Raw genomic sequence first — 27,839 nt, forward strand, 5'->3', positions numbered from 1 at the left:
GGGAGGATGGACACTGGCTGGGAGTCTGTGGATGGTGACGAAGCTGACGATGCACAACCACCCTAACCTAAGCTCTGTTTTGTTTGTGTTGTAGGTGAAGGACTTCTGAAGAAAGTGAAGGTACTTGTTGTTTAAGTTGTGGAGGTTAAGCTTGTGAAGGTGAATGTTGGACAACTTCATCCACTTGGTGTATTCGTGGAGTGTGGTGAAGGTTGAAGGAGTTAGCTACTAAAGTTGAAGGAGTTAGCTGAAGTTCCAGTATTAGCAAGGTTTATTGAAGGTATATGATGGTTAAGAAAGTTTTTATAATAGTATTGTATACTATATTCATAAGTTTCTAATCTTGTTGCCATTTTTGTTGTATTAGGGTTCTAATCTCGTTGCCATGTTTGTTGTATCAGGGTGAAGGTTTCAAGTGGACGTCCATTGCAGAGTGAATCTTCATTTTGATAAGTCTTCAAGAGGTATTTTTTAATGTATATTTTAAGTAATTGTTTATATTAAATATGTAAATATATGAAATGTGTGTTAGATTATATTTTCTTTTATTATAAGTCAGTGTGAAATGTGTGAATATAATTTTTGAATATATGAAAATAATGTTTTAATAATTTCTTTAATTTGTTGTTTGTAAATGAAGATTGAAGAGAGGAATGTTATTGCTCGTTTATTTATAATAAATAGCCTAATGTTTTTTAATGTGTTATTTAAATATTTTTGTTTTGTTTTGAAGTAATATATGATTGTATTAATGTATATTGTTCATGCATGAATATATGATATATGATATATGAATGTATTAATGTATATTGTTCATGTATGAATATATGATATATGATATATGAATGTATGAATATAGGATTATCTTTAATTAATATATGAATGCATGATGTTAATTATAGTATGATTATTTGTTTAAGTAAATATAGATGGAAGAAGAATTTGACATGTCGTACTTGGACCGTGAAGATATAAATGATGATGTGGTTGGTGTTGACTTTAATATAGTCGCAATACTACATCAACACTTACAAATAACCACCTCACTGGCTGCACTAACAATGTTATGCATTGTTTGTCATGCCTTGAATATATTGAATATGTTCTCGAGTGATCCAAGTAGTGTTAGCAATTTCCTTCCCGACAAAGACCGTCGCAGACAGGAGTTAATGTCGTACCTGGTGCATACTACTCAGTGTCGTGACATTATTCGGATGGGTCCAGAGGCATTTATTAATCTTTGTGAGAGAATAAGATCAACTGGGTTAGTTAAAGACGCCATTTGGTCTACAGTGGAGGAACAAGTAGCTCAATTTCTTTATATAGTTGGGCATAATGTCAAGAATCGAAGTGTCGCATTTTTCTTTCATCGATCTGGGACGACGGTAAGCAAATTCTTTCACAATGTGCTGGATGCTATTATAACTCTAGAATCAGAATTTTTAACTCAGCCATCAGGAGATGAGGTTCATCCATATGTGTTGAACAACAGTCGGTTTTATCCTTACTTCAAGGTAATGATTTCAATGTGTTAGTCAGACTGTTATTTTATCAAAGGATGTTAATGTTATGCAGTTGTATGATGACTTGTTAATTCAATGTTTAGGATTGCTTAGGGGCCATAGATGGTACTCACGTTCGTGTTAGGGTGCCAAGAGAAGATGCTCTAAGATTTCGTGGTAGAAAAGATTGGCCAACTCAAAATGTGTTTGCCGCATGTGACTTTGATATGAAATTCACTTACGTTCTAGCTGGGTGGGAAGGCACAGCATCTGATTCTAGAATCTTAAAAAATGCTCTTGATCGAGATGATCCGTTGGTCATCCCCCAAGGTAAGTCTCTTCATTGGAATATAATGATTGGGAATTTATTGTAATTCATCAGTACTGATGTGAACATACCTGTAGGAAAATACTATCTCGGCGACGCTGGATTTATGCTGAAAAGTACGGTTATGACACCATATAGGGGCGTCAGATATCACCTTAAAGAATTTTCTCGCAGAGGACCACAAAATGCACGAGAGCTGTTTAACCATCGACATTCATCACTAAGAAATGTTATTGAAAGAACATTTGGTGTATTGAAGAAACGGTTCTCTATCATTGCAAGTGGCACTGAACCACATTATGAATTGGAGACGATGACGGATATTATTTTGGCTTGTTGTATCCTACACAACTTTATCCGTGGAGTTGATACGGATGACCCATTGCTTAATGAGGTTGATAACGAGTTAAATGAAAGGGAAGAGCAGAATGTGTCATCCTCTCAAGTTCGTGAAGATGATTATAGGGTTGGTAGTACTATTAGGGATGCCACAGCGGATCAAATGTGGCGAGATTATCAAAATTCTTAGTTATTGTAATTAATATATTGTTATGACTCTATGATTTGAATATGTCATGTTGTTACTTTTATGTTTAATTGAACTTCACTTCTTACTGGTTTCTCTATCAAATAGGTTTAATATGGACAGGGGTAAGGGTGCTACGACTGATACCTCTGGTGGTATCAGAGAGTTTTGCAAATGGACTGAGGACATGGATGCAAAACTTTTGCATTCTATGATTGAGGAGAATCGTTTGGGGAATAGGATTGATGGTAGTTGGACAACCCAAGCATACAATAACATGGTTCAATTCCTTCATAACGCTGGTTATGTTTATGTTACTAAAGCTAATGTAAAAAATCGTCAAAAGGTATTGAAAGATAGATGGCGGGAGGCTCATGACCTCTTTAGTGGATTGAGTGGCTTTGCTTGGAATAGTGTCACTATGAGGTTTGAAGCTGAAGACGAGGTTTGGGCTGACCTAATTCAGGTATTTGTTAAACTTTGACTTTTGGTACATTCTTAAAATATATAACTTCAACCACTACATTTTTCATTTACGTTGTTTCAGTCGAGGCCAGCTGCATCAAAGTGGAGAGTTTCCAGCATAAGACATTATGATTTAATGGTGGAGTTGTGGGCTTCTGATAGAGCTACTGGGAGTGGTGTTCGGACCGCTCGTCAAACACGTCGTCGGATTACGCCTCGTGTTAGTGTTGATTTGAATCAGAACATTAAGTACATTCCAGAACAACCTGACTGGACGACATACAGAGACCCAACTCCAGCATCACCGCCTCCATCTGTAGATGAATATAGTCCAAGGAATACTGAATCTGTGCCTTCCGTTCCATCTGGTGGAACTTCATCCTCAAGAGGCTCCAAAAGGAAGGCACCGCTGGTCGATGTCGTGGATGCTCACTTTAGTGGATTGAGGACCAGTCTGGACGGTTTCACTGATGCCCTTACCTCTTCAAATGTGCATCTCGGGGTCATTTCTAATGCAGCCGTAGAACAAGTTTCGACGATGAAAGATAGGAATGAAATATTACGTTCTCAAACAGAAATTCTTCGTCGGACCCCGAACTACACATATACAGAAGCTGACATTTACGATATGCTGAGTGGGATGCAGATATCTGATGAGACTTTGTTGGAGCAATGCTATGACTTCTTATGTTCAAATCCCACATGTGTGAAGAGGTTGATGGGACTTCCACCGCATAAGCGGTGGAATAAATTATGTAAAATGTATTCGGGGGGAAATTGATAGGATGTGTTAGATCAGTACTTGTATTAATATTATATTATGACTTCTATTTCTAATGTAATTATGACTCATGATCTAATTATCACTACTTGTGTTAGTAATGTTTATGCTTATGATCTAATTATTTCACGTTGGTTGTACAAGACTTGCAATATGGGAGGGGGTACAAGACTTGCAACACAGAATGCAGGGTATGGAACAAATGCAGGGGCGGGTTCAGCGTATTGAAGATAACTTGGCAAACCTTTCTCTCGACATGAACCGACAGTTTGCTCAGCTGAATCAAAATGTTAACTTAATTATTCACCATTTAGATGATTAAGTTTTTCATTATGACGTCACTGTATGCAATGAGTTTTTATTTGATGTAATGGATAATTATAACTTATGTTAATTTTATGCGGTCTACAAAATGAATAAATTTTACTTCCATAACAATTAAATTTATACTTCTTAAAACTAAATTATATCACAATCAAGTACTATATTTAAAAAAAATTCATTTCAATAAAGTATAATTTAATTATATTTTTAAAATTATTTTTAATAATTATTCCAAATTTTTAACTTTTAATAAACATTTTTACAATTAAATATAACATTAACAAATATAATTTTATATTACTTTAATACCTAGGGACATTTTGGTAATCTTCAATTTCTACCAATTAAACTAATTTTATCAAATCGTCACATCAATCAAATCCTACACTAATTCTCACAAACTTCAATCCAAAATTCACTCTCAATTACCTTCAAATCCACTCAAATAAACACACAAAAAAATCACCCTCAAATCCACTCAAATCCACTCCATCACTCTCCCCCAATCACTCTCCCCCAATTACCTCCAACTAAACACACCCTAAGTAAAACGTGAAGAATGTTGTGAAGAAGAAGAAGGTCAACGAGTGGAGTGAATGGTCAAGTGCTGGTTCCTTGAAACTAAGCGCGTTTGGATTTCATTGTAAGTAAAAGCGTGTTTGGGTTTGCTTTTTGTAGCTACGTGCGTGTATTTGCTTTGAAGGACCAAATAATTGTTAGTGTTTAAGAAAAACGTGGGTTTTTAGACGGAAATCTAATAATAACGTGTGTCATGTGGCCTTTTTAACAAACACTTTTGGCACAAAGTCACGTGATTTGATATCTTGTTTAAAAGGAAAATGATGGATTGATACTTTAATATCATCATTAAAAACATGTATTTTTTATTTGTAAGGGGTAAAAAACTTTAAAGGATGTATAAAATAGAATATATAAAGATAGGTGTAAAAATTTGTTAAATTCCAAGATATCATAGTCTTATTTAAAATATGTGTTTAAGGTTGTGTTTCTTTTTTTATTATTGGCAAATATTTTTTTCTTTTGTTAATTTTTATTATGTTTAAGATAATGCTAATTCTTTTGTTATTAATTATAATTTCATTTTCTGTATAAATTCTCCATGTGTCTATATTTATTTTTTGAATTAATTTTTTATAAAATTAAATAATTATTTTTTATTTTTTATTTCTTTAAATTTTTTTGTTTTAATTTCACTGTGTTTTAAACTTAACTATTTTTTAATTATAAAACTATTTATAAAATAAATAAAAACTATTTATAATAAAATTAGAAAAATTATTTATATTTAGTTTCATAGTTGTAATAATAATAATAGTAATAATAATAATTTTATTATTTTTTATTACCTTAAAAAAGTGATATAATCACTAGTATTGATAAGATAGATCAAAGTATAAGTTGGTGTAAACATGTTTCGAAACAATAATGTTGGGAAATTAGGGCAGGTAATTACTTAAGAGGATTTGATAGTTTAATTAAATAGACCACCAGATTGAATTTTTTTTATTGGGTTTGATTCAATTTATTGAATCTCATCCAACATATTGGATATAGGTGTACAAAATTATTAAATGATTACATAATAATACAATTCTTATTTAACTTTTTTTCACTAATTTTCTAATTAAATATTTATTTTTGAAATATATAAATATTAAATAATATGATCCATTTTTAAAAAGGCTTGATTTTAGTGTTATTTGTTTCGAAATCTATCACTCAATTAATCTAACTTGATTAAATTGAATAAATGCAATAAAGTATGCAGAAATCTGGCACAATTCAACTTAATTCTTTGTTTTGTGTTGATACGTTTATTCAAACATATTCAACCCTGGTAAAGGACACAATTTTAAAGGAACAACAATTTCTTTTGTTTGGTATGAGAACAATGAAATGAACAGAGTTATAAAGAATACTTTATGATTTTCTTTTTCTGAATATATATTTTAGTATATTCTAATACATGAAAAAAATTGAAATAAAAAACAAATATTAGAGAATATCTCGTTCTCATCCTTCTCTCTGATCAAGAGTGACGACACAGTTAGGGAAATAAGATTGCATCACAAGTTATATTCAGTGGTAAGTACCCACTCTGTTTTTTTTTTCTCGTGAACTATTCTAAAATTACATGCAAACACTTTTTCCCCTTTGCATCTGTCTTTCGATTCCTCCTTGGAATCATTCTCTTTATTGTGATTCTAATGAGGCAATTGGATCATTAATATGTGTTTTTTTGTGATTCTAAAGTTTTAAGTTTTAGAGAGCTTGGAGCATTTAGAAACAGTTAGAAAGGAGTGTAAAAACTATTTGGTTCAAAGGTAAGAAAGCTAATAATTCTCTTTTCTTGTTCAAATTCTGAATTGAAATAGGTATTGCATGTTTGATTTGGTAATAATTCGGGGATGATTGGTAAATTTTTATTTTTCTTTTGAGCTGAAATGGATTGGTATTAAGTAATATAAGTTGGTAACGTAGAATCTTGATCAATTTGATGTTCAAGGCTGCAAGTCTAAGCCGCAAGCCTAAGGCTACAAGTCTGCTTAGTCTATTGAAATACAATATGCCATGATTGATGGTAAAAGTTGTGGATTTGGTGGTGGAATTGTGAAATATGAAACGAGTTGGTTTGACTGAAAATTGAGTTTATTTGAGTGTACAGAGTGGTAATTAAAATGATTTTGTTCATTAGCATGTTATTCTAAGTGTTATGTTAGATATTCAAATATTGGTTAATGATTTTATTGTTTAATGTGTATTGGCATGAGATTGTGTAAGATCCTTTAAAATATTTGTAAGTTAAAATGTAAGGTCCATAAAAAAAAATATTTATAATTGTAAATTTTAACATTTTATTAGTAATAATAATTTTAATGGATAGAAAAATGTAAATTTTTGGATATAAAGTTATAGTAATTCTAGAGGGAGAGCTTCAAATTTTTGATAACTTATTTAGGATTTTTTTTAAGAAAAGTGAATAGTGAATAATAAATAGTAAATAGTAAATAGTGAATAGTGAATAGTGAATAGTTAAAAAAAAATGTATTAAAATAAATTGTGGAAGAGAACACTCCACGTAGAATTAATCATTCAGAGATAAGAATGATGAATAAAAAATAATTTTTGAATAGTAAAAATGAATAGTAAAAGTGAATAGTAAAAATGAATAGTAAAAAATGAATAGTAAAATTTTTTGGCTATAAATAGCCAAGGGGGGGAGACTGAAAATTTGCACAAAAATTCTAGAGAAATTGTGAGAGAAGAGAGTTGGAGGAAATTATAGTTAAAGAGGGGAAATTCTGGAAGTTTCCGGAGAACGGTTTGAGAAGAGGAAACTAAGTCTCGAATAGAGGTAAGGGAAGCTAACTTTGAGTATTTCTTTTTGTATTATCTTGAGTCTTGAATATGCTATAATTTTTCTTTTGTCTGATTTTAAATCTTGAATATGGAGTATTTTGTTTCTGTATGATTTTGAATTTTAAATAAGAGTATGTTTTGTGTTAATATCCAAGTGTGATAGTTGTAAAATATGATATTGATTATGTTATGCCAATTGTATGTTATTAATGGTTTATTTTTGTATTTTGGAAGGATTAGAAATTGTCTAACCGGCTCTGCCAGATTCAATTTCTTATTTCCCCAAACATTTTATTGTTTTCCTTATTTATTTTTATTGTTTTTTTGGAAGGATTAGAAATTGTCTAACCGGCTCTGCCAGATTCAATTTCTTGATTCCCCAAACATTTTATTTCCTTCCGTATTTATTTTATTACATTTTTGGAAGGATTAGAAGTTGTCTAACCGGCTCTGCCAGATTCAACTTCTTGTTTCCCCAAACTATTTATTTCTTTGCTTATTTATTTTATTGCATTTTTGGAAGGATTAGAAGTTGTCTAACCGGCTCTGCCAGATTCAACTTCTTATTTCCCCAGACATGTATTGTTCTTGTTATTTAATTATATTGTTTTGATGGATGGATTAGAAGTTGTCTAACCGGCTCTGCCAGATTCAACTTCTTGTTTCCCCGTGAATTTTTATATTAAGATTACTTTTATGATTGTCAAATATTGTATTCTTCTATGACCATTTATAATAATGTTTTATTATTGTTAATTGTTTATAATTATCTTGTATGAATTCTATTATGGATGTTTATTGTGATGAATTTATTGAATGAGTTTGTTGGCTGAAATTAATCTTGTTGGAAGGTTTGGAATAAGGGTTCTATAATAGCTTGTATATGGGTATTAAATATATAAACAGTGTTTGAGGTTGTTGTGAGAGGAAGTAAAATTAGGCATTTTAAGATTTAGAGCATAAGAAAACAAGGCAGATAAATTAAATAAATAAATTGTTAATTATTGAAGGCCTCCCTTTGTTGGTAGGATAGAGGAACCTTAAAAACCTGAGTTGGCACATCCCTGATCATAGAGCAGCCCTGGCCTGGTCCAGTCAGTTGTGACTAGTCATATGTGCTGGCGTCGAAGGTGAGTTTGATGCGTTCAAACATCTGGGTCCTCTCCGGTGACCAATTGGGGTAAAGAAAAATCTCTACTAGGATGAAAATAAAATAAAACAAGTTGATTGTAGATGCATAATATTATCATGGTAAAAATTTCATTTCATTTTATTTATCATTACATTGAGCCCAGACTTTAATATGTAGTTCCTAAGATATGTTGATATATTTTGGTTGATCCATGATCTTTGTTTGGTGAAAATATGTTGAGTTATACTCGGTATGGTCAAAATGAGTTTATAATATGAAGTATGATATCTGGCAATATGTTTAATTTATTGACACCAAAATAGGTTATTGTCAAATTATGATTAGAGAATGAACATGATTGAGTTATGCGGAGAAGAAGTTATGAATTGTTGATTTGATGAAATGTTGGAGTGGATAAGAGGATATGAAATGTTGATTTGATGAAATGTTGGAGTAGATATAAGAAATCATTGCTTATGAAATGATGTTTCCTACGGGAAGTAGTATGTTCGGTTTATACCATGGGAGCTTGATATGAGCAAAGTAACACCTGAAGTTTATGAAAACAGGCAACAAGTGGTCTGACCATAAGGCTTTGACATAAATATGTGGTTCATAAGTTTTATAGAAGCAGGCAGAGAGAGGTCTGACCATAAGGCTTCAGAGAGTAATACATAGTATACAGGTGAGGCTTAAGGAAGCAGGCAGAGAGCGGTCTGACCATAAGGCTTCGTGAGTAAGCATGGTAAAATTGTAAGGTTTATGAAATTGAGGAAGTTGATTTTGATAATGATGAATTAATGACATCGGGGTAATGATATTTTAGTAATTGTTGAAATACATGTTTGAACTATTCTTATTACAAGTTTAATGATTGATATGATATGGTTGGCTTACCCTTATTTGTTTGTTCTATGATCATATAACTCATGTTATATGTGATTAGATAATGTTGCAGATGCGGTTGAAAAAGCTTAGGGATGAGAGAGATGCGGGGAAAAACTTTCAGGGATTTTTGTAAAAAGAATAAATTTGTATTGGGAAGATTATGTTGTGTAAAACTTATAAGTTGAAATTTCAATGATGAAGACTATATTGTTTAAAGTTTGTAAGTTTGGTATTGTACTTTGGAGTAATTGAAATAAAGTTTGATTGTTTATATGAGATATCAAATTAATTTAGTCTCTACTATCAGTAATACCCTTTAAAATATTTGGATGTTACAGATTGAGTATGTGATTCATAACTCGTGCAATTGGTCTCATTGGTATCAAGTAGAAAATACTTTAAAAATAGTTTTTGGAACAAACAAGGAAACGATACCAAATTAGTAATTGAACAAGTTAAAATCTCATTTTCATGAAACATATAATGTGACATTGAGTTGTACCATTCTGGCGTTGGGCGCCAACTTAAAAACCTAAAGCTAGTGATAAATTTCATGATTGAACGTCGAGTGGTGGTTTCTGCCACTAAGCGCGCTCAAGTCAGTGAGCTCTATGGCCCTGACTTTGAGTGTTGGTTTTCACCATTGAATGCTCTTAATTCAAAGAACTTAAGGAGTTTTCAACGTTGAGTGCTAGTTTGTGCCACTGAGTGCTCCCTTAACATTGAGCTTATGCACACAAATGTTAATAGCGCCTCGGTATCGTTAAGCACTGGCTTGCATTATGTTATGCTTTCATGTTTTTCATCATCTATGGTTTTGTGATCTTATTTATGTTTTTCATGTGATTATTGGTTTGATACAAGGTTGAAATGATATGATTTAGGGTGATGTGGGGATTCCTAAAGAAGAAAATCATATTTGATGAAATTAAGTAATGTGTCATTATTTAAGGAGTCAACATTAGAGGTTTACCCTAATACTCTAATAACATTCATACTCATATAAAGTAGAATGAGTTATGTGGTGAGAGTGATAAGATGTCAATCATAGTCTAGGAGATTTATCTTACACAAAGACTATGAAAGGATTAACCTTGTGTGTGGTAGAGTAAAACTCATCGACAATAACTCTATATAGTAGTAGAGGCCACCACAAGTACGAGATCACCAAGAATCATACATCGACCATAACTCTAAATTATATAATCATTATTATGTTTTATTTTTTTTATGACTATATTCATATATTATATATACCTTGGACTATCCATTTTGGATTATTAAATATTAAATGTTCTATTTTAGTAGTATTGTATTATTAAAATGGAATGTTACATTAAATACTTTTTGTCTAAAAAGAGATAGACTCTAAGAACTAGTTAAAAATAAATTAAAAAATATATTTCTTTATAAAAGTTACAAATTTTGATGTGACATATGTAACTTTCATGGTGCTCCTTTTAAAATAAAAAAGTTTAAAAACCTGACAAAATTAAAATTTAAAATATATGCTTATAATAGCTGTTAAATAAGAATGACACAATTTCTCACACAAAGAGGAATGGTGAATTGGTGAAACGTAAAAACAAAGTCTTTTAAAATCTTTTTAACAAAAGGTGATTCCTTTAAAGCTTTCTTGAAACGTAAGGTAAAAGACTTTCTAATGCAGCAAAAACTTAATTGAATAAGTATAGAGTAAAGTCAATTAAAAGTAAAAGAGTATGGATTAGAAAATGCAAACACTGCTTTTTATACTGGTTCGACCAACCTGCCTACATCCAGTGTCCTTCCAACCACGGGAAGCAAATGCACTATAATGATCAAGGTTTTTACAACAAGGCTTTTTATAGAAACCTCACGTCAAAAATATAAAAACCTCTCTAACCCTCTAATCAAGTATAGGCAGTACAATAACTAGACCAGCAACAAGAATCCCCTCTCCTACTGTCTAAACCCTTTGAGACACCTCTCAAAGTCAAGAACGCCGCACGCTCTTCTTCATGTAGTAACAATAGGGAACCTCAATCCAATCTTCAAAAGATTGTAGACTCTGACCTCGCAGTTACACCCAAATGTGTAGAATTGATCAGCCCTTTGAATACACAGCAAACTTGCTCTTCAAGAAATCACAAGGAGATGATCACCACAATCACTTTTTGATTCTTGGAGCTCTTTTCCTCTTTCTGCAAGATAGCACTTTCTGAAAAATATCACAAAAACTGTTAGATTCACAAAAATTCTTACAGAAATCAAATTCGCGTTAATTTATAGGATAACACATTTCTGACGCATTTTAATCGACTAAGCTACTAATCTAGTCGAATATAACAATTTTGTTATAGTAGTTAGCAGCAGTCAAATCAATTAATTGAATTTGCAATTAATGTAGTTGAATGACATTTAATGTTTGGTCAACATATTTAAAAATATGATTGTTAGACAGTTATATCAAGCATTAACAGACTTTTAAAACAGTAACAGACTTAGTCGAATGCAACACGCATATAATCGACTATGTAATAGTGTAAATCATAGTTTTGAAAAACTTTCTCTTTGAAAAATCTCACAACACACTTTGAAAAAGGTTTGTGCAAAGACACAAGTTTTAATCGACTCACCGCATAATGAAATCAACTTAAAACTGTTGTTTTGCCACACAATTAAAATTCAACATTAGTGCTTATGGTTTTTCTCATCCAGAAACATGTGTCATGCATTCATGTATTAAATCACATATATAACACAGTGAAATGCAATGAACAACACAACAACAACACAATCATGCTCTCATATACGCATATAACATGTAAGCATAGAACATGTAACACAAAATACACGTGTTATTAATTATGCGTTGTCGTCATCAAAAACTCAGATATTATTAAGATTGTGGGTTCAGCTAACAATGCTCCCCCTATTAACAATCTCAACAATAGCGTTTTATAACTTTAAAATAGACTAATATTTTTCTTTTTGTAATAGTGCAAAATATATATTCTGGCTACAATGGGAAAGGGAACCACAACCTCAAAATTTGGGATGAACATTGGTCGAGTTAGATCACATTTGGATATTGTAACACTTCTTCTTGGATTTAAAGACATAATATTTTATATCTTTACGAAATAATAACTTCAAGGTTTAAAGAGTAATTAAAAAATGTTCAATAATTACAACCACAACATTGCACAATTTAAAAATCTTAGAGAGTTTTTCCAATGCATTCTCGCACTAAACGACTCTAGCTTGACCTGAAACATCATTTACTCCCATATAATGAAACGATCATTATAAACGCCCCAAATATAGATAAACTTACTTACACACTTCAAACATTCAATAATATCATAAGTGTGTCAACAAGGTCATACTATCTTTACTGAAACAGCCTGAGATATAATTGTAATTAGTTAGTCTATTCCGAAAATTCATTCTATTATTAAGTGAATTTAAGTTTGTTTTATCCTCTTGTACTGTATCGTGTAAAACCAGATAACCAGAACAAATGAAGACGAGTCCTCCTCCATGCCTAACTTCGGACATGACTCGCTTCCTATCTCTCACATGTAATTATTTGACTTATCTCGATTCTCATCCTTCACACACAACTAATAAAGATATATCAATACCAATCATTCACATGTAATTAATGAACTACGAACAAGAGTTGTCCTCCACACGTTGCTTCAGACATATCTCCCCTGTTCTTTAAGGACTAACGAGTAAATACACAGCACGAGTAAAAACCTATGGACGAGACATTTGTACCCCCTCAAAGAAGGAAAATGAGCAGGACTCGAAATCCACCTTTCGCCTTACACAGGCAAAAGGAATCATCCTTTTAACTACCAAGATAAAGCATAAACCCTCTATTTATACACGATAAGACTAGAAAATCATTAAATGCTATTCTATTTAATCTAAAGGAACCCAACACATGTCAATTTGTGTTAAGTCCAAAAACATGTTTAAGACAACATGTTATCAACTCTGACCTTTACGATTGTTTCATGCATAACTTTTTCCACAAAACTCCAATTGAGATGATTCTTTTTTTCTTGGAAAGTAAACTCAAAGGTTTTTCTTTTGACTACTAATTCGTAATTTTGGACATTTAAATATGTGCAGTTAATTTTTTAAAGTTAACGTTTTATTATGCTTTGCCAACTCTGACATTTGTTTATTGTTTTACTTATAATTTTCTTTACATAACTCCAAATGAGATGATTCTTGTTTTGTTGAAATATATACTCAAAGAGCTTTCTTTTGACTACTAACTCGTAATTTTTAGATCACCGAGCTAGCTACAGCAAAATTATCAAAATCAACGTTGTTAGAAAAGTAATCTCTATATCTCAAGTTAAGAGGGGGAGAGTGAATTGGATTTCAAAAGCTTTTTAAATCTTTAAAAAATTTTGAATCTTGAAATCACTAATAAAAGGTGTTTGAATTAATCAACGAAGCAACGCCCAGTGCACCTTCCAGCCGCTAAACACCAGTGTTTCAGCTCCTTCACATGTAGCTCATGTTCCACATGTCTTGCTCATTGTAAACATGCTCTATTATGTGACACTCAATCCATTCATCATAGGCACCATGGAAAGGCTTAGATCATCTTATAAATCCATCTTCCCCACTCCATTGTAATCACTTGATGCTTATGATAATGAACCTCTATTGAGATCACTCCAGATTCGTTTCCCTCCAGATTCGTTTCCTTTCGAAGTCACGGCCAGATAAAGATTTTTATCTCCTCTAGCCACTTTGCCTAGATAGGATTCCTTCTAGGCCCATTCTCGCACCTTAACCCACACCTAACCATTTCACCGAGAGCCATTCATCTTCATTTCATCGAACAGCTACAATCCTTGCTCGAGTTCCCCTGCCTCATCCTTCAATCCATTCTATTATGCATCGGTAACCGTGAGAAGCTCTAGTCCAGCCATGGAAAGAGTTTATCAAATCATCTACCAACTCTATCTTCAACTAGTAATGCAAAAATGACTCAGGACTCTAAAACAGAACAGTTACGGACATAGAAGTCAGAATTCAATTTCATAATGCAGAAACAATAAGAACATATTGCTGGAAATGTAAAATCTTTCAAGAGAAAAAATAAAGAACAAAAATGCAATATCTTGAACACAGAAACAATAAACTAAAACTTTATTTAAAATGAAAGAAATAATTAAGTTCATAGAGTACAAAGAATGCAAGAAATTACTCAAAAGAGTGCTCACGACCACTTTGTGCTCATGAGACTCCTTCGTGCAACCTCTACTGGAAAAGAAAAAATCACTGTATATTATCCTAACACTCTGTTGAAGAAGAATTAGAAGGGAAATGGATTCAAAATGATATCTTCTACTCACTACTGACTATTCACTACTGATTACAAATTCCTCTACAGGTAGTTAAACAACACGTTCTGGTAAGACCCCTCTACTCCTATTCCGAATTTTCATGTTTTTTGCCTAATTTTTTTATTTCTTCGTTGATAAGTGGGATTTGCGCACCTTGAATGAAAGGCAATTTTTTTTTAATAAGTTTGATCATCTGAAAAGTTGAAGAACTAATTAAATTGTCTATATGCAAAAGCAAAAGCTTTTTTGTTTCAAACTTGAGGGTTTGTATACATATATACCCACACCAAAGAATTTCATATAACAATCACATATCAACTATTATCAACCAAAGATAATCTTATTCATTATATTATTGACTACGAACAACAACTTATAAATATCCACCATAACAAATCCAACAAGTAAAGAGCCTAGAACAAGAAGTTTTTAGTAGAATTATGGATCTAAATGCTTCAAACAAACTTGAACACCATATTTAGGTTTAATTGTGAGGAGAAGCACTGGTGCATGCTTATAACTCTGAGAAATGGTGAAGCTAAACTGAGATATGAACATGGCTAGTATGATCTTGGCCTCCATCATGGCAAATGATTGTCCAACACAGTTTCTAGGGCCAGAACCAAAGGGTATGAAGCGACCAGATATGAATGATTTTGAAGCAAACCTCTCAGGGTTGAACTCGTTTGCATCTTCACCCCACAGTTCTTCACTATGGTGAATGGCCAACACTGGAATCCAAATTGATAAGCCCTTAGGAATGTGGAGATCTCCCAACTCAATATCTTCGAAAACCATTCTCGGAAGCACAGTTGCAGGAGGATACAATCTCATTGCCTCGTTTATCACCATCTGTAACTGCAATATCGGATAAACAACTTATGTTTATTATTACAATAATCTTTCTTTACACATAATTTAGTTGGATATTTGTGAGTGAAATTTTGTTCAAAATTCATGTCTGAAGCTAAATTCTATATCAGATAAAAATGAAAGTACTTTAATTAGTACAACATCTTTTTAATGGGATTGATTTTTCTTAGTATGTTATTTCTTTTTCCTAGGGATTAAACTATGTCTCACTACCTTGGAAGTAGCTTTGTATTGTATAAAGTGTAGTTTAGAAGACTATTCATACACATAACTAATAAAAAGTAATGATAATGAAAAAAATTAAATCAATAATGAATGACAATATTAAGAAAAAAGAAAATAACATGTTTCCTTAATGTTCAAAATAATTTCAGGAAAGATGTAAATTTGGGACAACCTTGATATTACCAACTAAGTTAACTAATTCATTAATTATAAAGAGTTATTTAAATGGATTTTATAAATATAGAGATTATATAATGTATTGATATCATAATAAAAAAAAATAGACCACTAAATAAAGTTAAATTACTTAGATTTATTTATATTTGAGTCTACCATATCATATTGGTTTTACTTATATTCAAAGGACAAGTTATTTAAAACTGTTAATTACTTTTTTTTACTTTAAAGTGGATTCCTTACAAAAAAAGTTTTATATATATATATATATATATATATATATATATATATATATATATATATATATATATATATATATATATATATATATATTCTAATACGGGTTGTTGATATTAAATTAATAGAGAACAAATTTAATGAGCATGTAAATGATAAAGTCCATCACATCCCATCACCGTCATGATAAAAAGTTACATGTTAATAACTTGAGTTATTTTAAAGCAAAAAAAAAATTAGAAATAGGTGTTATTGGTTCTATTCTTCAATTGAATTTAAACTTTTCTTTAGCTAAAATATTTTATAAAATCCTCTAGCACAATGGTTATCAAAATAAACCTTAAATTTTAATTGAAAAATAGCAACAAGAACACGTATAATGTTGTCCCTAAATTTCATATACCATTGGGAATTTGGGCTGGGCTTACAATGTAACTGGCATCGGAAAGAACTTTTGTTGTTAAAGTAAGCCACTTCTTCCTGCACCTCCCTTACATTTTGATAAATTCTTGTATTCTAAACTATGCAATCCAAAATATCAATATTATATTATGAAATATTTAACATGGAATGTGTTTTTTATTTTCTATTACACAGTCCAGAATCCAAAAAATTGTATTCCAAGATATAGTTTAGAATATATTATAATTTATGCAATCCAAAATGAACTTTTATAGTTTATATTATGAAATGTAAAATTTCAAATAAAAAAAATTCATTTTAATTATACATTTGAAATAAAAAATTTATGGAGGTGCAGGAAGAAATGCCATAAGATTAAAGGAAAAAAAAGTGGGTTGCAGCTAACTTACCTCCTGCCAATGTTATTTCATCTTCAATATATACTCCTTTTTATTAGGATGACCATATTTCATCATTGTTTGAAAAAAAAAAAAAGAATGCAAAAATATTTTAAAAAGTATAAATTACAGAAAAAAATCATTCAATATCATGTTTTTCAACTTAGACTGCAAAGTTTTAAACTTTTGTACATTATATATACTCCTATAAATAGAATAGCAGTATTTTAAAAATGACATATAAAATAGTTTTAATTAGTTGATAAAAGTATGAATATATGAGAAGCAGACTGTTTAAATAAAGTATAAGATAAATGAAGTAATGAAAAATGAAAGACATAATTAATAATGATATAGTTGGAACTAACCAGAGTGAGCTTGGAGAGTTTATCAAGTGATGGAGTTTCCCCTTTGAAAATGTGTTTGACTTCAGCTCTGACTTTGTCTTGCCAATGAGGATTTGTTGCTAGCAACATGACTGTCCAAGTGAGTAAGAGAGCAGTGGTTTCATGACCAGCAAAGAAAAATGTTTTGCATTCATCCATAACTAGTTGAATATTCAAGCTACCACTTTCTTTCTTCATCTCATCCAAGAGTATACACAATAAATCATTCCCATATGAATTGCTTCTCCCTTTCTCCACACAATCTTCCCTACCCTTTATCATCTCCATCAACAGTTTCTCCACCTCCATCTTCAAACTCTTTATCTCTCTATTGTACTTGCTGGGGAAAAACCTATTTCATCATCGATGGTGTAAGTTCACTTTAAGATATGGGAACTATTTCAATTCACTATTTCACTACTACTATTATGAATCATAATTTTAGCAAAAAGGAAGACAAAAATAGACCTAGAAGTAAAAGTAAAAGAGGTCACACCTTAAGTTTCTAACTATGATTATTACTGTAATAATACAAGGAAAATGATGGACAAAGATATCCAATAAAATGAGGACATATATAGAGAATTATTTGTGATTTATCATAATACTTACTAATTAAAATAAAGTCAAGGTTAGTAGTACATTGATTAATTATAGTGTTAAATTATACTATATAAATAAGAGTAAATTTTATCATGTAGATTGCTTTTTAAGGTTAAGTTAAAAGCTAAAATTTATTTTTAAGCTTATTTTAGTGGGGTTTGTTGAACTTATCTTATCATTTCTTATTAACATCATTACTAGACCATGTATAAATATTTAGTTTTACATTCAAGATTGTTAACATAAGATCGTCTAGAGAATAAACCATCTAAGTAATAGAGGTTTTGAAGTTTAACAAAAAAACATTAAACAAAATAATGTTGTGCATGAAAAGTTGTTTTAATGAAATAGCATCTAAAGAAAGAAATATTATGTATCGTCTAAATAACGTTTTCTAGACTAAACTGTCTAATGAACTAAAGTTATGAATAACGTCTAAGAAAAAGAAGTGTTTGTCTTTTAAATCGGTTAACAAGTTAGCGTCTATGAACAATAAAGTCTATCTCTTTTATAATACTAAGGCTAAAAGAAATTTTTATACTAGTGATATATCAAATTAAGCGTCTTAAGAGTGCATCGTTTGATGAATGACCGCCAAATGTTATATAGCCTTTGAAGAAGCATCTAATGTTTTATGTCATCTGATAATTATACATGATGTATGTTTTATCAAACGATACATTTATGAATGACATGATAAATGATAAAATGTCTTGAACATGTAATACAATCTAACACTTATCAATGTTCAAAACATTTAATGCTGGTATGATAAAGTGCTTTGATACTTGTATACTTTACTCTTGATATTTGTGCATATCACTAAAGTAGAAAGATATGATCACAATCAATGCACCCCAAAAAAAGACTTATGAGATATTAAGAACATTCTGGGAATGTTTCCCTTAAAGCCTTCTACTATGTTACATCGTACAAGCTTAGTTTAGGTAAAGGCTATGTTAAAGTGTTGAACTTCTACAAAGTAGACTAAAATCTGACTTCCTACCTAAAGTTACCTGCTCTCCTAAAGTCAACTTTTTTATCTAAAGGCCATCTTTCAAGAGAAGTTATATATAGACGGAAGCTTGAAGAAAAGACAAGAATGATAACAAGAAGAAAAAAAAGAAAAATAGCGACATGAAAGCTAAGACAAGCTCCCTGTGCTCATACATTGTCTGACGTTGTATATTTCTTTTCAGAAAAGAAATTTAGCAAATCACAAAAATCTTTGTATTGTTTATATCCTCTTCTTGAGAGTTATCATATATAATTTTTCTCATAACACATTTTGTATTTTAAATTCCGAAGAGAATTAAAACACTTGTTTAGACGTGTTGTCTAGGGTTAAGACAAAAAGTGATTAGAATACTTGAGACCAAAATTTGTTAGAATACATGTAAGCTAGGAGTAGTTAAACTTGGACTAGTCGTGTTGACTAGGGGAACCGAGAGTGGTGAGAATACTCATTGTAAATTTGGAGAGATTAAACTCGTGCAATCTTGCTAAAGATTAATGGAATACTTTAAGATTTTTTAAGGGAGAATTGAATGTAGCTCAGGTCGAGTGAACCAATATAAAATATATAATTTACTGTTTTGATATTTAAAATGTTTTCCAATTATTCATCTCTTTAAAATCAACGTCTAAACATCTTACAGTTTATATCTCTCATATATAAACCATTAGACACTACATTACGAAATGATAGCGTGGGCTTAAGTCGATACTACAATCAAGGCCCTAACTAGAAGTATGGCCAAAAGACTCCAAGAGGACCTTGAAGACACATCCAAGCAAGGTGAAGTGGAGAACTATTTCATTTGGAGCAAAGCCTAAAATGATTTCTGGATTGGTCAACGCCTAGTGCATACCCTCATCAGTCTAGCACGTGCATGAAGTCCCTTGCATCAAGCGAGTGTAGCTCGAGCTTGTTCATATGTTTCATATTAAAAACATGTTGAAATACGTGTCATGTGATCCATCATTTGCGGCTGATGATTAGCCTTGGTTGTGAGCATCGTGGGAGGGCTTGGATGAATCTATAAATCCACCTTCTTCACTCCTTTGTGTTCACTTTGTGATATATGGTAAGGAACATTTCTTGAGATCACTCTAGATTTCTTCCCTCTACAAAGTCCCGACTAGAGAGAGAGCTTAACCTTCTTTAGCCACCTTCCTTAGATAGACTACCTACTACGCATCATAGCTCACACCGTACACCATCCATACCTTACACCTAGAGCTCTTAATTCCATCTAGCTTCCATCATTTTTTTTTCGCTGCTTCATCATCCCTTCACTACCGTTCCAGCTCGTGCTTTCTGTTTCCATCAACATTTATCCATGGGAAGAGTGTATCACGAAAGGTTTTCAAAAACATTATTCATCTTCCTCTAATGTTTACATGTGTATTTTAAAGATAATTATTCGTCAACACAAAAAATTGTGTTAGAGACTTCTTGACTACATATAAAGTAAAATCACAATATATAAGTAAATGCAAATTTTACATTAGAAATCAATTTTAATCATGTTTAAAATTTACCCCTAATATAAGCTTTACCATTTTTGTGCAATCATATTTTCACTAGTTAACTATCTTTCTCTTTAACATTAATTATATGATATATTCTTTAGCTTATTCCTGTATGTTTGGTAAAAAAGCAAATGACATTATCACCTTGTATGGTTGGCATATTAAAAATTCTAAACACTCTTCCATATACCTGCTTCCAGGAAGGAAAAGATGGCGAGTTGCTTGAGCACAACGAGTCTGAAGCTGTGTGAGGAGAAAGAAAAGTTGCTTTCCCTTTTTATAGCTTGAGCCAAACTCAGTTCTTGAGATAATATCTGCAGTGAGTTCAGTTAAATACTCTCCAATCTCCAACTCACTTTGCCCACTTTCTAATGAATTTTGCAATGATTGAAGCATATCCTTTGTGCATTCCACCATGTGCCCAGCATAGCCCTATACATTAAATGTCCTTCATCATTTTAATTCCAACCATTTCTTAATTTATTGTTAAGAACTCATCATGTGCATTATGAGTTAAAATTTATTAAAAACCTTTAAATTTTCTGCCACTCACCATCACAGTTTTATAGTTTTTAATAAATTTCTATTCTAAATATGTCACACTTGAAACGATAAATGACAGAACAAACACAAGCATGAACACAATAAAATAAGTGAAATACACAAATTTATCTGTTTTATAAAATTAAGGTTTAATTTACCCTATTATTTATAAAAGACTTTTTTTCTTCTGCTTTTACTCAAGAGCTAACCTTTTTATAAACGTGATTTGGTCTATTGTTCTATTTAGATGCTTATTTTATATAAGGTTTGCAAATAAGTTAACATCCTTAATTTTAAGTAGGTAACATGACAACTTTAAGAAAGAACCTGTTAACACTTATTGGACCCGATTTGAAGTAGTAAAATACAATCACAATGTAGTTTTTTATACGCAAATGACTAAATTGTATATCACATACTTAAATCTTACCTAACTTATAGTTACAATTTGAGATTATTAACTTATTAAGATATCAAGTGAGTCTAGTATTTATATTTTTTTCATATTTAAATAAATAGACTAATCTATCGTACTTACCATTTTCACAAGGTCGATCCTAAACATTTTTAAAAGCTAAAATCCTAACTTTCTGATTATTATTTATGAGGAAATTTAAAATTTAAATAGGTTCTAGTTGGATAATTTCACTTTTTTGAACCTCCAATTTACAACATATTAGTACGAACGATTGTCAGATTTCTAAACAAACTTGAAAAAAAAAAAGTCCTTAAAGATTTTTAGCAATTTCAATAGTTCTCTTCATTACAAATCTTAAACAATTTTGAAAAGACCCTGTCAGTTATAAGTTGTATGCACAAAAATATGAAAAGAAAACAATATTATTGAGTTGGACTACCAAATTGTATATCTAAAAAAGCTCAAACTCTTGTGAAGTTATTTTTTCTCACTTTATCCAAGTAGATAAGTGTTTTTAATGATGGAGGCAAATATAAATATGGTTACTTTAATCGGTTACAAATTATCATTTGTAGATGGGTAAGATGAAAGTCTTGTTGGTTGTGAAGAAAGTGCATTTCCAATCTTTACTACTCAAAAGTCATATTCTATGTTTGATTAATGAAACTTTTGAGCAGAAGGTTTTATTCAACATGTAGAAACAATGTTTATAATCATATTATTATTATTCAACAATATCTAGAAAACAATGTTTATAATCACATTATTATTAGGATACATGCTAGAACTTTGTGGCAGAAGATTGAATAATTATATGTTTCTATGTTAGAAAATAATAATTTGTATTTGTTGAATTACTTATTAAATTTGAGGTATGTGGAGAATTCTTCCACTATTTCATATCATTCACATGAGTTTCAAGTGTTCTTAAATCAACTATCAGAAGTGAGTATCAATTTTGATGATAAAATTTTGGGACTATAGATACTAAATACTCTACCTGAATCTTGGGATCTTTTTCGAGGTTCAATTACAAACAATGTTTCTAGTGGCAATGTTTATCTCCAAATGACAAAGAGCGAAACACTTAATAAAGAACGAGGTTTTTGTCACCTAAAATAGGGTGTTAGGAAAAGGAACCAAAGAATGGTAAAGAGAATAATAAGATAATGTCCAAGTCAAGATACAATAACATGAGGTGTTAATACTATAATAAACCTAGACACATCTAAAGAAATTTTTTCTACGAAAAAATGGAAAACAAAAGCAAGTGAAAGTAGAAAGAAAAGGATCATGATGATGAACATTTTATTACTATTACTACTCCATGTGGTGATCTTATTCTTCTTCATGATTATTTATCTATCAATCTTGTATTAGATGAGAGTATATGGATAATTAATAGTGGTGCTACAATGTATGTTACACCTACGAAGAAGTTATGTTTAGACAAGATCGTCTATAAGAACGAATTGTGTAAATGCTCTTATATATTTTGAAGTTTAACAAACAACATTAAACGAAATTACCATATGACAATTTTGTCATCAGAATAACAATATAGCCAAAATATAAGTGGTTTGTGAAAATGCTCTGAAAAACCTAAACAACTTAAGGAAGCCTTAGTAAAAACAACTAGGTATGAACAAACGCACCACCAAACGGTTTCTCTAATTAATGCGTCAATAAAAGTCCTGTTGAATGCAACAAACGTTATACATCGCTAGGTGATGATCAAACAAACTCTCAATATATCTTGATAGTTAAAAGTGTCAAACGATGTTTTTGGAAAGCACGCTAAAAGTCTCATATGATATTCCAAAAATTTGAGTTGAAAGACACCTTGCTAAACACATTTTTGAATAGAACAGAGAAAAACTTTAAGAAGCGTTTACATAAATGATCATATGGTGAAGTCTTCATCAATTGATTGATATCTTAGTGAAAAACTTAAATGATCAAATTCTACCTGAATGGTAGAAATCGTAAAAAGTACTTTGTTATTCTGAACAAGCATTAAATTTCATTAAATGGTCAACATTTAAAAATAACAAAAGTGATACTCTATTTTGTGTAGATTGTCCATTACATGTATCCACATGCTTTATCCTATACAAATCAGAAGTGGATGCTAGAAACAAGAAGACATTCACGGAATGTTGTCCTCATCAAAAGTCATGCCAGAAAAATCTTGCTACCTACTTTTGTCAACTGAAAAAGTAAGCTTGCTTTAACAAGTTGACTTTCACCAAACGACTACTACATACGGCAAGAATAAAAAGACTCAAGATCAAAGCAAAGCTTTGTCTAACATATATCTTTTTGAGAAGCCTTTAAATAAAAGATCATTCAAAAAGAGAATCAAGGGAATAACATATAGAAAGAAAAGGCTCAAGCGAACAATGTTGAGAAAAAGCTCAATAGCACACAAACTCAAAATAAAATATTTGAAAGAGAAAAGCTTAAGAAGAGAAACACTCTCAAGCTTTATTGATATATAAGCTTACTATTGTAAGAAGAGAGAAGAGAGTTATCGTCTAAGGACTTGTAATCAATATTTTGATTGTAAATTGTGAAGAGAATAAAAACATTTTACATTTAAGTTTACGGAGTTAAATGGTAGCTAGATGTGTATATCTAATGAAAACTAGAAGTGAGTGAAACTCTGATGTTTAACTTGGTGGAGTTAAACATAAGTTAGATAGGTTTGTCTAGTGAAAACGATGAGTGAGTGAAATTCAACTAGATAATGTATCAGGAAGATATCGAGAGTGTCTAAGAATACTAAAAGTGGTGAAAAATACTGTGCAATTAGGAATGAATGAAACCCGCTACTAAAACTTTGATTGTTAAGGATAATGTGAATGATATGTACAAGGAGATATCTTTGTGACATCAAAGACTTGGTCATATTAATGATTAAAAGACTTAATTGTTTAACTAAAAAAGATGTGTATTTGAAATTAAAAACGATTTTCATTATATACTTTATTACTTTGATCTTGATATTGGTTTTTTTACCAAACCTCATATCCAAATCTCCATCTTAAAAGTTATAAAAACCGATAAACACTTCAAATTGAGATATTCTTTCACTTCTCTTTTATTTGGTTACCCAATGACCTATTTACAATAAGGATTATAAGTAATATCTAGAATCAACCTCAATGGTTTCTTACCATTCCAAAAGACTCAAGAAAATTATCAATACACACTTATACCAATATTCACAACAATCCACTTAATCTCAAAATCACTCATTGAAACTATTGCTGAAATTTTAGAATTGATATTTCCAACACTTTCAATTAATGATCATAAAATATATTTTGAATGAATATATTAAAAAATGTATTTCTAAAATTTCTAGTGATGACTTCAAATTAAAATTAGTATAAACAGCAAACATATACCTTAAGTCTCTCTCCCATGAACGCTGGGGCAACCATGTGACGTTGGTACTGCCAATCTTTACCATTGGCCATCAACAACCCTTTCCCAATGAAATGTTTGGTACCTTGTTGTTGTTGCCATGATTTTCCAGACATGGAGTTGTACTTTGACAGAAATTCCTTTATCAGTGCAGTTTCTGTTAGACACAACCTTGGTTCTATTCCATTCCAATACAAGAATCTCTTTCCTACATGATCATGATAAAGCCAATAAGAAAATTATAAGAAAACTAAGTGTAACACACTTATGCACATGCATGTATATAGAGATATATATAAGAACATATTTGATTAAACATATTTAATCTTGATCATATAAAACACATCAATGGTGAGGGTGACTTTGCTTAAGTTTCATTTTAAATTAATTGTCTTCATTTCTCGTTTAATATGTTCCTTATAAATCCAATTGATGTGATCGATATATAAGAGCATGGACAAATAAAGAACAGATTGTGTGTATATACATACAATCTATTATACGTAACTTACAATATGAGAGAAACAAGAATAATTAATTTTGAAGAAATTTTGTGGTAATTCAAAAACTTTTGATGGTTGTGATATTGAGAAATTTTCTTTCCATTTCCATCTTTCTACTCTTTTCATGGCCACAAAACCAAACATTTATATTTTATTGAATATCATAAAAAGGGTTAAATATGTTTTTAGTCTTTAAACTATCAAATGAATTTGTTTTTAATCCCTCTTTCAAACTAATGTACATTTTAGACCCCATCTTATAAGAAAACCTTAATTTGTGGTCCTCCAAAATTAACAGCGTTAAAAACCAGCTGATATGACTAACGTCTAACTCAGGTGTGTTTACAACTTTCCTTCCTAACTCTTGACACGTTGAAAGAGTCCTGCCTCATCGAGATGAAAAAATTGTAGAACATCTCCTGCTTGAGATTTGCGTTGGAAGCTATCTCCGATAGGTACCCGTCGATGAGTTTTCCTACGAGTATCAACGTCGACAACTTCCCTGTTGCAGGGTCTTCGTTCGATGCGATATTTCTTGCCTCTTAAACTTTCCAGAAAATAACTCAAAATTCTCTCCACGCACACTACGTCGTAAATCAAATTATATAATCACGGGATATAATCTTTATGTTATATAATTCTTTTATTAAATTATTAATATACATTAAAAATCTTATGTCCTAGAAACATTATTAAATTATATATATATATATATATATATATATATATATATATATATATATATATATATATTATCTTATGAAACTATTTTAGTATAGAAATTGCTGTGTTTTTTCTAGTTATTATTGTGAATCCAACACAGTTAACCTTTATTTAAAATATTTCACACATGAAAATCATATTTGAAAAAAAAATGACTTTTAAAATAAATTTTAATGAATTTATAAATATTATTTTTTTCAGAAAATATAAATTTGGATTCCATTCAATTATTTGGATTTGAATGTTTGAAAATCCGAGCTAAATTCTCTTAGAAAATAGGAATCTGAATTTAGCCTTACTCCAATAATTTTGATCTATATAAAATAGGTGAGATCCAATTTTATATAGATTTTACACTCTCTACAGAATTACCTCTAATTGAGTGTGTACAATACTTGAAATTTCATTTTCATTCAATTACAAAAATTACAAGCATGAGAGTGTGCATAATAAAATTTGACATGGATAAATTGTGTGCATGTGTTTGTGAAAGAGACATACCATATTGGTTGGACCAGACAACAAAATGTGGCAAAATACGAGCAACAATATCATGGCTGATAGTTTTCATGTCTTGAGAAACTGCTCTTGAAACAAGAGATGTCATTTCTGTGATGTTGCCAATGAGAAAACTGGGTTTAGGACCATGCACACCTTGTTTCTTCATCATCTTCCTTATGCGCATTGGAGTCAGCCAGTAACATGAAATGGTGTCATAGCCAACCTTCAACACCACACTCACAAATATAACCAAAAGGGTTGTCACAATCACCATTACCATTCATGCAAAACACCAACAAAAGATGATGCAGAACAGCTGTGAATCAATCAGACACAAGTTTGTTTCATGAATTATACTGATATATATATATATATATATATATATATATATATATATATATATATATATATATATATATATATATATAATAATATAACCCAAAAGGTTTTTTTTTTCATTTGATAATAAAGGTGGGGCTGGTGGGGACTTCAATCAGAATATAAATAATAGTGGAAGTTATTGTAAATGTGATTGCATATTAAAATTGGTGAAGATTTCAACGAAACCGAAAGTTCAGTCATTATTGAAGAATTGTAAAAATAGAAATGTAATTGCATTTATCAAATTAAATTAGAAGGTGCATTTACTGCTTTTGTTAAAAAAATCATGCATCATAAATTTTAATATTTCTCCTTTATTAGTTCATAAGGTTTAATATTAAATAGTTGGGCTTGGTTTTGATTAGTGGTAAAAAGTTATAGACTGATTAATATTTATATTGAATATAGTTTTTAATATATTATTCTCAAATTAGTAATTTTTCTATTACAGTTTATAATTAGATTATTATATAAGAAATGTTTTTATTGTAATTGCTTTCATATTAATTAAACTTAATATGTTTTAGTAAAAACATAATTATAAAATAAATCGATAATCATTTTATGTTAATATCTGGACTTTATTTCGCATTTCTATTATGATTAAAAGATAAGTATAAAATTATGGATATAAAATAATTGTTACCAAAAGTTGTACTACTGTATGATTATTAAGAGATTTAGAATTCACTCAGTGACAGTGTGTTAAGATAAGTTTCAATTAAATGGATCCTTTTTAAAATTTTCACCTTTTACTAATATAGTAAATAATATATTGAAGATGTGTCATTAAATACAATAAATAATTTATA

At 30.6% G+C, this 27,839-nt stretch overlaps 2 protein-coding genes across 2 annotated transcripts; one reads left to right on the forward strand and one right to left on the reverse strand.

Moving 5' to 3' along the window:
- The first annotated feature begins 929 nt into the window (after window positions 1–929).
- On the forward strand, window positions 930–2,359 carry LOC128193719 (uncharacterized). Its single transcript, XM_052867805.1, has 3 exons — window positions 930–1,514; window positions 1,607–1,832; window positions 1,908–2,359. The coding sequence occupies exons 1-3, from the start codon at window positions 930–932 to the stop codon at window positions 2,357–2,359; spliced, it is 1,263 nt and encodes a 420-aa protein (XP_052723765.1).
- A 12,650-nt stretch (window positions 2,360–15,009) lies between these two features.
- LOC108345397 (cytokinin hydroxylase) lies at window positions 15,010–26,926 on the reverse strand. The gene is made up of 5 exons (XM_017583995.2): window positions 26,647–26,926; window positions 24,901–25,127; window positions 20,717–20,958; window positions 17,371–17,740; window positions 15,010–15,548 (listed from the first exon to the last, which is right to left on the reverse strand). Exons 1-5 carry the CDS (start codon window positions 26,924–26,926, stop codon window positions 15,129–15,131), a joined length of 1,539 nt encoding a protein of 512 aa, XP_017439484.1. The 3' UTR covers window positions 15,010–15,128.
- Window positions 26,927–27,839: the final 913 nt, after the last annotated feature.

This window comes from Vigna angularis, chromosome 8 (genome assembly GCF_016808095.1).
Source record: "Vigna angularis cultivar LongXiaoDou No.4 chromosome 8, ASM1680809v1, whole genome shotgun sequence".
In the NCBI taxonomy this organism is placed as follows: Eukaryota; Viridiplantae; Streptophyta; class Magnoliopsida; order Fabales; family Fabaceae; genus Vigna; species Vigna angularis.